This window comes from Tenrec ecaudatus, chromosome 1 (assembly GCF_050624435.1).
Source record: "Tenrec ecaudatus isolate mTenEca1 chromosome 1, mTenEca1.hap1, whole genome shotgun sequence".
Classification (NCBI taxonomy): Eukaryota; Metazoa; Chordata; class Mammalia; order Afrosoricida; family Tenrecidae; genus Tenrec; species Tenrec ecaudatus.
This window is the reverse complement of record NC_134530.1, coordinates 16,082,469-16,095,066: the sequence shown is the minus strand read 5'-3', so window position 1 is coordinate 16,095,066 and position 12,598 is coordinate 16,082,469. Positions and strand designations below refer to the sequence as shown.

The following is a 12,598-nucleotide window of genomic DNA, read 5'->3' as shown; positions in this document are numbered from 1 at the left end:
CAGGGTGTGCCTTGAACATTTTTTGCTGCGTATCATTTTTGAGGATTTCAATGAAATATCTCCCATCACTTGTCTGCCAGTTTGTCATACTCTGGTGGCTGTATGTTGTTCTGATCCTGGAATCTATGTCACTGCCATCTCAAATGCCAGCAGGGTCACCTACAGTGAACAGGCCTTAGCGGAGCTTACAGACTAAGAACAGACAACGAAGCAGGAATTGGTTGCTTACTTGAGAGGAAGAAGCCACTAAAACCCGTATTCTTAGCATTGATCTATTGTCAGATAGGGAAGGCCTAATGAATGGAAGCGGCACATTGACAGGGATAGTGCCAGAGGATGGGCTTCTTGGGTTGGAAGGCACTCAATGTAGAGCTACTCTCCCAAAGTAGAGTCAACCATGGTGACATGAATGGAATAACGCATGAGGGAATGACGTCTTCACCATCTTCATTTGCTGACGAGGCACCACTCAATGTAAAGCAAAGCAGCTGCAAAACTCTAATAGTCAGAACTTAGAAGGTACGAAATATGAATGTAGGAAAATTGGAAGTCATCAAAAATGAAATGGAATGCGTTGAAGATCTATAACCTAGGCATTGATGCGCTGAAATGGACTGGTCTTGGTCTTTGGAATCAGAAAATTGTATGGTTCACTCTTCCAGGAATGACACAATCACGAGGATTTGTGTTGTATTCATATCAGAAAGGACACTTGAAGATCTATTCTAAAGTACAATGTTGGTTGTGATAGGATTTTATCTATCCACCTTCAAGGAATCCAGTCAATGCAACTATTATTCAGATTTGTGCACTGACCACAGAAGCTAGTGATGAAAAATTAAAGAATTCTACCCAATACTAATTTAATCTGAAACTGATCAAATGTGCAATCAAGATGCATTGTTAATTATTGGCAATCAGAATGCAAAAGTGCGAAACGAAGAGGAAAGAACAGTGGTTGAGAAAAAATGTTCTTGGTAATAAAAATGAAGCTGGAGATCATATGATAGAATTTCTTAAGTGCAACAACCTGTTCATCACAAAAGCCTTTTTCATCAACACAGAAGGTGACTGTACACAGGGACCTCTGCAAATTGAATACATAGAAACCAAATTAACTGCACCTTTTGGAAAAGAAGATCAATATTGGCAGCTAAAACCAGGTCAGCAGATGACTATGGAACAGACCACCAATTGCTCATATGTAACTTCAGGTCTATGATTTTATTCTGATAAATTAACATGCTATTTTCCCTATACCTTTGGAATTGCTCATATGTAAGTTCAGATTTAAGCTGAAGAACATTTTAAAAAGCACATGAGAGCCAAAGTAGGACCTTGCTTTTATCCCACCTGAGTTTTGAAAACATTTCAAGAACAGATTTGTTGCATTGAACACTAATGAGAGAAGGCCTCATGAGTATTGGAGCACATCAAGAATATCATTCATGATGAAAGCAAAAGGCCACTAAAAAAACGGGGGAAAATCAAAGTGGATGTTGGAAGAGACTCAAATTTGCTCTTAGTTGAAGAGTGTCTAAGGCAAATGGAAGAAAGGATGGAGGTAAAAGAGCTGACTAGAATATTTTAAAGGGCAACTCGAGAAGATAAAATAAGACATTACAAAGAGATACAGTTTGAAAGCCAGGAGTTAGAAACCTAGAGTTATAAAGCCAAAGGTAAGAAAATGTTTAGCATAGCTAATGCTGAAAGAACTAAATAAAACATTCAAACCTCGAATGAAAATATTGAGTTATTCTGTGGACAAAATGTTGAATGATATAGAAAGCTTCAAAATAAGATGGAAGGAATACACAGAGTCACTATATCAAAAATAACTGGTTGACATTCAACCAGTGCAGGGGGTATCAAATGAGCATGACTCAATGGTACTGAAGAAAGAAGTTCAAGGTACATTGAAAACCTTAGCCAAAAAGAAGGATCTTGGAATTGATGGAAAACAATTGAAACTTTCAAGTGGCTTAGGCAGCACTAGAAGCACTTACTCATCCATGCCAGGAAATTTGGAAGAAAGCTACTTGGACCACAGACTGGGAGAGATTCATCATTGTACCCATTCCATAGAAAGGTGACCTAAGGGAATGCTCAAATTATAGAACAATATCACTGAGATCACATGCAAGTTATGTTTTGTAAGAACATTAAGAATGGTTACAGCAGTACACCGAAAGGGAGTCGCCAGAGGTTCAGGGCAGATTCGGAAGAAGATATGGAACAAGGGATATCATTGCTGATGTTTACTTGTGTAATAAGAAAGATGTTTACATGTGTTATTAACTATGCCAAGTCATTTGACACTATAACAATAAACTATAGTCTTGAGAAAAGTGAGAATTCTAGAACCCTTCGTTGTGCTCTTGTGGAACTTGTACATGGATCAAGGGGCAGTGGTGTGAACAGAACAATGGAATGAATACTGTATGGTTAAAAATCAGTAAAGGTGTGCATCAGGGTAATGCTGAGAAACTAATCAGAGAAGCTGGATTATACGAAGAAGACTGTGGCAGAATAAAAAGAATAATTGGTGGGAAGACTTAACAACCTTCAGTATGCAGATTGAAAGTGAGAGGGACTTGAAGTACTCTCTGAGGAAGGTCAAGATTGCAGCCTGCAGCATGGGTTTCAACTCCGTGTAAAAGCTACCAAAATCCTTTCATATTGTTGAATGTGATGAAGAACGGCAGCACAACTGATGTTTAAAACAATTTCTGACTGAACTATGAAAATTCATAATTCTCCAAAAGGCTATCCTACTGATCTCTCAGAGTTCATGAGCGTATCATCATCTCAGCCCCCCCCCCCCCCACTCCCAGTTTGTATGTACCATGGTTTTCCCTTGGCTCTGAGGAGTAAGAAGAAATCATTACACAAGAGTAGTTGATACCTTATCCAGCCTTCACCCTGTGATTTGAGATCTGTTGAGTATGTATTTTGAGAGGTGGAGGAAGTATTCACAAGGGTGTAGTGATCTGAATGAATTTATTTTCGGCTATGTTTTCTGTTTCTAGATCATTAAAGCAAGGGGAGTGAGATTATAGTTGTTTGCAGTCAAATTGTGGATGAATTGTGTAAGCGCGTTGGAAGTCTGTGAGACAGGATGTAGTCAGTAAAGACGTGAATGTAACGTCCTGAAGAGGGAGAAAGCGGGTTGCTATGTCCTAGTGTATACATTGGTAGGACACAAAGGAGCCATTTGTCAAAACTCTGTGAATTTTCCATTCCCAAGGATTGCCCAGTCTCACATTTTATTCTTGTACACATGGGAATATATGGAACGTTACTGATTTTGAATATGTGGGATGTTTTAGGACTCAGTATTTGTTGAAGATGTGGCCGTGGTCTTTAGCCAGGAAGAGTGGACTTTGCTGAATCTTGCTCAGAGGAAACTCTACAGAGATGTGATGATGGAAACCTTCAGGAACTTAGCATCCGTAGGTAAGAAGAAAAAATTATGAAGAAAATCCCTTTCGTGAACAAAAATATTTTATTCACCGGCTTTGCTTCAGTACTTGGGCCCAGGAATGGAAATGCATTGTTAAGTAAGACAGACACAGTCCCTTGGTCTGTGGAGCTCACATGGCCTGGCTTCCCCATGAACATAAACTATGTAAAAGTTAGTGTTTCTCTTGTAATGAAAAGACCCAAGGCTCTTTAACTTTTATAAGTGTAAGCATTTGCTTCAGAAGTTACTTTGAGGCAGTGAGGGATTTGTGTTTCAGACCCATATGAAGCATTTTTGGTGTCTGTTATAAGTTTGACATGATTATTTTGCTACAAATGGACTCAGACCTGCCCCTCTTCAGAGGGCGTGCAGTGCAAACTTTCGGCTTAAGGTCAGGAAAATGTTCTTTGCTGCACACTGCTTTCCTTCCTGACATGCATTTCTTTATAGTCACTTTGCCAGAGAAGCTTGGACAGTGGAGATATGGAATCACAATTGAATCATCTGCCTAGAAAAAGCCTCTTTCTTTTTTTTAAAAATCGTTTTATTAGGGGCTCATACAACTCTTATCACAACCCATACGTACATCAATTGTGTAAAGCACATTTGTGCATTCATTGCCCTCATCATTCTCAAAACATTTGCTCTCCACCTAAGCTCCTGGCATCAGCTCCTCATTTTCCCCCTCCCTTTCCGGTCCCCCTCCCTTCATGAACCCTTGATAATTTATAAATTGTTATTTTTGTCATATCTTGCCCTGTCTGATGTCTCCCCTCACTATCTCCCCTCTGTCCGTCCCCCAGGGAGGAAGTCACATGTAGAACCTTGTAATCGGTTCTCCCTTTCCAACCCACCCTCCCTCCACCCTCCCAGTATCTCAACTCACACCACTGGTCCTGAAGGGATCATCCGCTCTGGATTCCCTGTGTTTCCAGTTCCTGTCTGTACCAGTGTACATCCTTTGGTCTAGCCAGATTTGTAAGGTAGAATTGGGATCATGATAGTGGGGGGAAAAGGAAACATTTAGGAACGGGAAAGTTGTATATTTCATCGTTGCTACATGGCACCTTGACTGGCTCGTCTCCTCCCCGAGACCCTTCTGTAAGGGGATGTCCATGGCCTACAAATGGGCTTTGGGTCTCCACTCTGCACTCCACACCTCATTCAATATGATATGATTTTTTGTTCTGATGATGCCTGTTACCTGATCCCTTCGACCCCTTGTGATCACACAGGCTGATGTGCTTCTTCCATGTGGGCTTTGTTGCTTCTGAGCTAGATGGCCACTTGTTTACCTTCAAATATTTAAGACCCCAGGCGCTATATCTTTTGATAGTCGAGCACCATCAGCTTTCTTCACCACATTTGCTTATGCACCCATTTGTCTTCAGTGATTGTATCAGGGAGGTGAGCACACAATGATAAGACTTTTTTGTTCTTTGATTCCTGATAACTGATCCCTTTGGCACCTCATGATCACACATGCTGGTGTGCTTATTCCATGTGGGCTTTATTGCTTCTGAGCTAGATGGCTGCTTGGTTACCTTCAGAACTTTAAGAACCCAGATGCTATATGTTTTGATAGCCGGGCACCATCAGCTTTCTTCACCACATTTACTTATTTACCCGCTTCAGTGGTGTCGGGAAGGTGAGCATCATAGAATGCCAATTTAATAGAAGAAAGTATTCTTGCATTGAGGAAGTACTTGAGTGGAGGCCCAATGTCCATCGACTCCCTTAATACTAAACCTATAAATATATGCACATAGATCTATTTCACCATCCTCATATATAAGTATATTTGCATATGTACATGCCTTTATTTAGACCTCTATAAATGCCCTTTGCCTCCCAGCTCTTTCCTCTATTTCCTTTGACTTTCCTCTTGTCCTACTATTATGCTCAGCTTTCATTTGGGTTTCAGTAATTCCTGTTGGTTACATTACCCTTGATCACGCCCTACCAGGTCTCCTACACCCACCTCACCACCAATTGGGATCACTTGTTGTTCCCTTGTCCCTGGGTTTGTTAACACCACTACCTTTCCCCCCTCCCCCTTTCCCATGTCCCCCAGAACTGTTGGTCCCATTGTTTTCTCCTCCAGATTGTTCATTTAGCCTATCTTATTTAGACAGACCTGCAGAGATAATAACATGCACAAAAACAAGACACAGTAAAACCAAGCAACAATATACAACAAAACAGCAACAAACCAATGACAAAAAACAAAACAAAACACAACAAGAAAGAAAAGCTTGTAGTTAGTTCAAGGACTGTTGGTTGGACTTTAGGAGTGTTTTCCAGTCCAGTCTGTTGGGGCACCATGCCCTGCCCCCAAAGTCCACCTTCAGCATTCCCTGGGGACCTCGCCAGTCCGTTACCTTGCTGTTCTGTCGCACCCCTTAGTGTTTTCCTTCAGTGTGGTGGGATCAGATTGGGCGCAATTCTCACACTGTCTCCGGTGTTGTCTCCGTAGGGCTATGGGTCAGTGAGGGATGTCATGTCTTATAGTGAGGCTGGCCATGTGGTCCTCTCTGTGGATTGGCAAAAAAGTCTCTTTCTAATTAAGAATACAAACTCACCAATTCTTCTGCTTACTTTTCTGAATTTAACAATCTTCTCACACCTGTGATCTTGGGACCTTTTTGTGCTGCATGTGTAATATGCCCAATATATTTCCACTATTGGAAATTACCAGTTTATGGCACCCTCATTCTCAGTACTTAGGGATGATTTCCAGTAAGTTGCTTTTTACTTATTCCCAAAGTACTGAAACAGCAATATTTAGATGTCTTTGTTCGCAGCAGCCTTTATACCCATAATGATTATTTTCCTATTGTTTCATATTTTGAATTTCAACATGAATTATGGGAGTCAGTCTCTCGAAACCTTCATGATGGAAAAAAGTTGCCCTATGAACATATAATGGTGCAATTCATGAAAAATAGCAGTTGGTCTTCCATGTTACAAGAAATCACCGAATCATATGGCCATAAAGATCATTATAAATGCCAGGAGAGACATTTAAGGTGAGTGTTTTTCTTACAAGATAAAATAGGAGAACGTCCCAAGATGTTATGACATTAAAATATACACATGTATGACATTAGCACACAAAACACATATGTGTATAGATGTAAAACAAGTAGTAAACTATGTTCAGAGAATTTTCTGAATACATGTATAGAAATGTGAGTCATATAGAATACTTGAAAGATTTCATTTCAGGAAAACTTTCAGAAAGCTTCATATTTTAGTAACACAGTTAAAATATTAGTTATATTTCTTCTATAGGATAAATCACATGATATAAACCAGGGAACAAACCATAAATATTCAGTGTATTTGGTTATTGGTAACACAGAACTAAATTTATTTCCAACAGCAAGTTTCCTATTTTTAACAGATGTCATACGGAAGAGCACCTCTGTGAGAGTAATGAAGGCAATCAACGTGGGAGAACCTTCCGTTGGATTCCAAATCTTACTATTCTGAAAAGAAATCCTCCAGAAGTAAGTTCTTTGGAATGCTGGCAGTATGGAGAAGCCTTTGTGGATTACTCATCATGCAAGCATCTCAGTAGATCTGATACTGGATGCCGTACGTGTCAGTGTAGAGAATGTGGAAAAGCCTGCAGTAATCCCTCTCGCCTATCCACTCCCAGGAGAACTCTTAATGGCAAGAAACCCCATCAAGATAACGTATGTGGTAAGGATTTACTTTGTCACTCAACACTTCAGAATTCTGTGACAACATTCACTGGTAAGAAATCCTATGAATGTGAGGAATATTTCTGTAGTTTCTCATCTCTTTCGACAGATGAAATAAGTCTTAAGTCTCAGTGTAAAAAACAGTGTAAAACCAAAAGAAGCTCCCCTCTCAGTTTATATAAAACATTTCATAAGAGAGATATGGCTTGTGAATATAAGAAAGGTGGGAAAATATTTAGTCATTCCTCAATCCACACTAGATATATAAAAATTCCAAGTGGGGAGAAGTCTTATGGCTGTAAGGAATGTGGGAAAGCCTTTAGTCTTTCCTCACAGCTCGCTAGACATAAAGCAGCTCACAGTGGAGAGAGGCCTTATGAATGTAAAGAATGTGGGAAAGCATTTGCTCTGTCCTTAATGCTCACTAAACATATAAGAACTCACAGTACAGAGAGGCCTTATATATGCAAGGAATGTGGAAAAACATTCACTCAGTCATCAAACCTTACTATCCATTTAAGATCTCACACTGGAGAGAGGCCTTATGAATGTAAGGAATGTGGGAAAGCCTTTAGATATTCCTCACAACTCAACGATCATAAAAGGGCTCACAGTGGCGAGAAGCCTTATGAGTGTAAGGAATGTGGCAAAGTCTTTATTCAGACTTCAGCCCTTACTGCACATATTAGAAGTCACACTGGAGAGAAGCCCTATGAATGTAAGGAATGTGGGAAAGCCTTTAGATGTTCCTCACATCTTACTAACCACATAAGATCTCACACTGGAGAGAGGCCCTATGAATGCAAGGAATGTGGGAAAACCTTTATTCAGTCTTCAGCCCTTACTAATCATATTCGAACTCACACTGGAGAGAGGCCCTATGAATGTAAAGAATGTGGGAAAGCTTTTAGATTTTCTTCAGTTCTTACTAAACATATAAGATCTCACAGTGGAGAGAGACCGTATGAATGTAAAGAATGTGGAAAGGCCTTTACTCGTTCTGAAAACCTCATTGAACATATGAAAACGCACAGTGGGGAGAGGCCTTATGAATGTAAGGAATGTGGGAAAACCTTTATTCAGATTTCAACCCTAACTACACATATTAGAACTCACACTGGAGAGAGGCCCTATGAATGTACGGAATGTGGGAAAGCCTTTAGTTGTTCTTCATCTCTCATTACACATAGAAGATCGCACAGTGGAGAGAGGCCTTATGAATGCATGGAATGTGGGAAAGCCTTTAGTCAGTCTGGACACCTTGGTAAACATAGAAGAACTCATAATGGAAAAGTCTTATGAATGTGAGGAATGTGGGAACATTATTTGTCATTCCTCACACCCCACTCTACACTCAGAGTGAGTGTTGGCAGCAAAAGTGGGATGTTGCATTCTAAATGGTATAATGTCAAACAGGAAATTTCTGAATTCGGTGATGGAGAACAGAGTTTCTCAGTGAGTGAGAAAGCAATTCTAATTCAAAGAAGGATTCATTAGAGATACTTTGTTTGTGCCTTTGGCAGAAATGACAGTTTTATTGTCACTGTGGGGCATGCCATTATCATTGCTCATTATTTTCTCAGTCCGAGCTAAATTTTACATTTCTGAAAAAGTTTCTCCGTTACAAATAAGTCTTTATTGCTGTTATCCAGTATTCAATAAAAACACGGATCTTGTATTTGGTTTGAGTTGTTTTTTGGAAACCAACAACTTTCCTCTAGTTTTTTAATGTCCCCCTCCCCCTGCCCCCTGACTATTATGATCTCAAGTCTACTTTACAAATCCGGATAGGCCAGAACATGTACAAGGGTACAGATAAGAGCTGGAAACACAGGGAATCCAGGAGAGATAAACCCCTCAGGACCAACAATGAAAGTAGCAATACCAGGAGGGTAAGAGGTAGGTAGGGGGAGAAAGGGGGAACCGATTACAATGATCTACATATAACCCCCTCCCTGGGGGACAGACAACAGAAAAGTGGGTGAAGGGAGACATTGGTCAGTGTCAGACATGAAAAAATAATAACAATTTATAAATTATCAAGGGTGGGTGCGGGACGGAGGGGGAAAATGAGCTGATACCAAAGGTTCAAGTAGAAAGAAAATGTTAAAAAAAAGAAAAAATGTTTTGAAAATGATGGAAACAAATGTACAAATGTGCTTGACACAATAGATGGATGTATGGATTTTGATAAGTGCTGTATGAGCCTCCAATAAAATGATTTATTTAAATCATTTTATTTGGGGCTCATACGAGTGTTTTTTTTTTAAACCCATATTTATTGCATTTTTCCTTCTATACTTTGTTATGGTTAGTTAACTATTTTACCAAATATAGTTAGTAATTTACTCAAAGGGACATTCTTTGAATGTGTGCAAACATTCTGGTTCTGAGCAGAATATTTGGCTTACTGATTTTTAGTTGTTTGTTTTGTTAGGGACCGTCAAGTTGGTTTTGACTCATCGTGGCCCTGTGTACAACAGAAAGAAGCACTCTCCGACCTGCTTCATCCTCACAATTGTTCTTGTGTTTGAACCCATAGCTGGAGCCACCATGTCAATCCATCATGCCTAGGGCCTTACTCTTTTTCACTGCCCCTCTGCTTTACCCAGCATGATGTCCTTGTCCAGGGACTGGTCTCTCCTGCCAAAATGTCTAAAATCTGTGTGATGAAGCCCAGATTTGCTTGTCTTTCTGGTAGTCAATGGTACTTTCAATATTCTTTGCAGTACCACAATTGAAAGGCATTGATTCCTTTTCATTCTTCCTTTTTCCATGTCCAACTTTCACACGCATATGAGGTGATTGAAAACACCATGGCTTGAGTCAGGCACACTTTAGTCCTTAAAATAACATCCTGCTTTTCAACACACTAAAGAGGTCTTCAGCAGATTAGTCAATGCAGCACATCATTTGATCTCTTAACTGCTCTTCTATGAATATTGATTATGGATCCAAGTAAGACAAAATTGTTGACAACTTCAAGTGTCTATGAATTTGGGTGTGTATGCATATAAATTCAAATATTTGGATGTTTCTATATGGATCTGTATAGGTTTTCCAGTCCACAAGAGCATACCCATATTTTTACTTCCAGTCTGACTTCACAGGATTTATTTTACCCCTTTTTCCTCTTAGTGTATATGTTACATCTTTCTCTAATATTAATTCTCTTACTATCCCTCATGTATTATTTGTGGAATTTTTGTACATATATAGCATCATTTCAGAATTTCTGTTGAGTGAGGAACAGACAATCTTGTGGAAAGCCTATATGTCTGATACTAGTCCATAAATTCCCTTTCAGACTGACATTGTCACTTGCAATGATGCTGAATGCAGGAATATCAGAGGCCAGTGGGTGAAAAGTCTTGTGGATCCATTGGCAGTGGAAGCATCACAGGACTGTATCTGTAGGTCTCTGCCGCATGACTTGCCAATAGGAAGCTGAAAAGCAGAGAGAGAGAGAGAGAGAGAGAGAGAGAGAGAGAGAGAGAGAGAGAGAGAGAGAGAGAGAGAGAGAGAGTGTGTGTGTGGCTCACCTTCAGGGACAAAATTCCCAGAATCCTCATGAGAAGGGCATTCCGACAAGGCAGCATCATCAAGCTGTGACCCGTTTTGCAGACTAAACTCCACCCCATTCACTCATAATATCCTCAAATTGACACAAGATTATGTAACTACCACAATATAGATTGAATAGGTATGGTGAAAGGACACAACCCTGATGCACACCTTTCTTGATTTTAAAACCACTCATTATTCTCTTGCTCTGTTCAAACAATTGCGTTTTGATCCATGCACAGGTTCTGGATGAGCACAATGAAGTGTTCTGAAATTCCCTTTCTTAATGCTATCCATAGTTTGTAATGGTTCCCACTGTCAAATGCCTATACACAGTCAGTGTAAACATCTTTCTGGCATTTTATACTTTCAGCCAAGATCCATCTGACTTCAGGAGGGGGGATATCTCATGCCACACTCTTTTCTGAATCTGGCTATAATTTCTGTCAGATCCCGGCTGAATTATCTTCAGCAAACCTTTGAATTATCTTCAGCAAACTTTATTGTATAGGATACCAATAATTTGATATTTCCACATTCTGTTGGAATGGGCAAAAATATGGATCTCTTAAAACACCTTTTCCTTTTAAAACATTAGCAACATTTTGCTGAGAAGTATAAAAGAGGGAAGGGCCTTCAAAAGTTTCATGGAATGGAAGGGATGATAAATCTAGAGTTTGTTATAACACTGATTAACCACATAACCATTCTCTAGTTCTTTAATATTTCCTCGAATCCTTACTATTAGGGTCTTTATTTGTTTTACCTCATTAATCATGTTAGATTTGCATATGTTCATTTGTATACAAATAGCTCATTTGGGACATGAAGACCAAGATAGATAGTCCTTCAGAAACAGTAACAGGAGTAACAGTTCCCTGAAGGTACAGGAAGAGTGGCAGGGAGGAGTAGCATTACATACAGAGCTGGTAGCATTAATGACTGTACAACCCCATTCAATGGGATGAACAACAGAATTTTATTGTGAATGGGCATATTGGATGTGTAAGATATGACCAAAAAAAAAAAGGTTCTTGGTGGGTAAAGTGGGGGTGCCAGGGGATAAAGGGGAGCTGATAACAAGGAGTCTAGACTAGTCTCAGCCTGTAATGGAGATAAACTGTCATATATTTGACATTGTATGACAGTTTTGGCTATATACACAGGTAGGGTATTCATTCCTTTCATCTTAAAACTTTAATGGAAATGAATACACTTCAAATTTAAAATAAAAATTTATCTGACTTACAGGAAAGAAATACAGATTACAGGAAAATTTTTTTATCAATGTAAAAGTCAATGGTTGCTTGTAGCGCAAAAGATTTGGATTTATTTAAACAGCTGCGAAGCATCAAACACCCAAATCAAAATATTTAATCTTATTAATCTTTTCTTTCTGTATAGATATGATTTCAAACTTTTAATATTCCATCTGATTTGATTTATCTGTACAGAAAGTTTACTCCAAAAATTATTCACACACACCCCCTGCCTAGAGATATTTTCAAGTTTGGGTTTCTAGGTGCAATAGTCATTCTGGTATATTTATATGTATTTTATCTTTTAACTTTAATATTTTCAAACACTGAGTAAGATTCAGCATGGTGAGATCTTCACAGAATCTGTGGAAGTCCTCTGTGCAAGAGTAAATTCAAAATTCCTAGAGCACCATCTTTAAAAACTAGTGTAAGACAGTATACATTTGGCCCCAGCACCAAAAAATAAGTGGATTCCTGCCCCTCCCCCGAAAAGAATTTGTTTCAAAGGTCGACATTGATTCTGCAGCTCCGGGAGATGGACATATCTGATCAGAGCACACAGTATCAGATGAAGGGGCAGGAGGAGACAGTGGAACACAGCC

The 12,598-nt window shown here is 39.4% G+C and overlaps 1 protein-coding gene across 1 annotated transcript; it reads left to right on the top strand.

The window, feature by feature from the left end:
- The first annotated feature begins 3,330 nt into the window (after positions 1-3,330).
- LOC142445793 (uncharacterized) lies at positions 3,331-8,849 on the top strand. The gene is given in 4 exon segments (XM_075547692.1): positions 3,331-3,456; positions 6,338-6,492; positions 6,870-8,469; positions 8,472-8,849. Coding segments are annotated over 3 exon segments (1,803 nt in total). The 5' UTR covers positions 3,331-3,456; positions 6,338-6,388; the 3' UTR covers positions 8,571-8,849.
- The last annotated feature ends 3,749 nt before the right edge of the window (positions 8,850-12,598 follow it).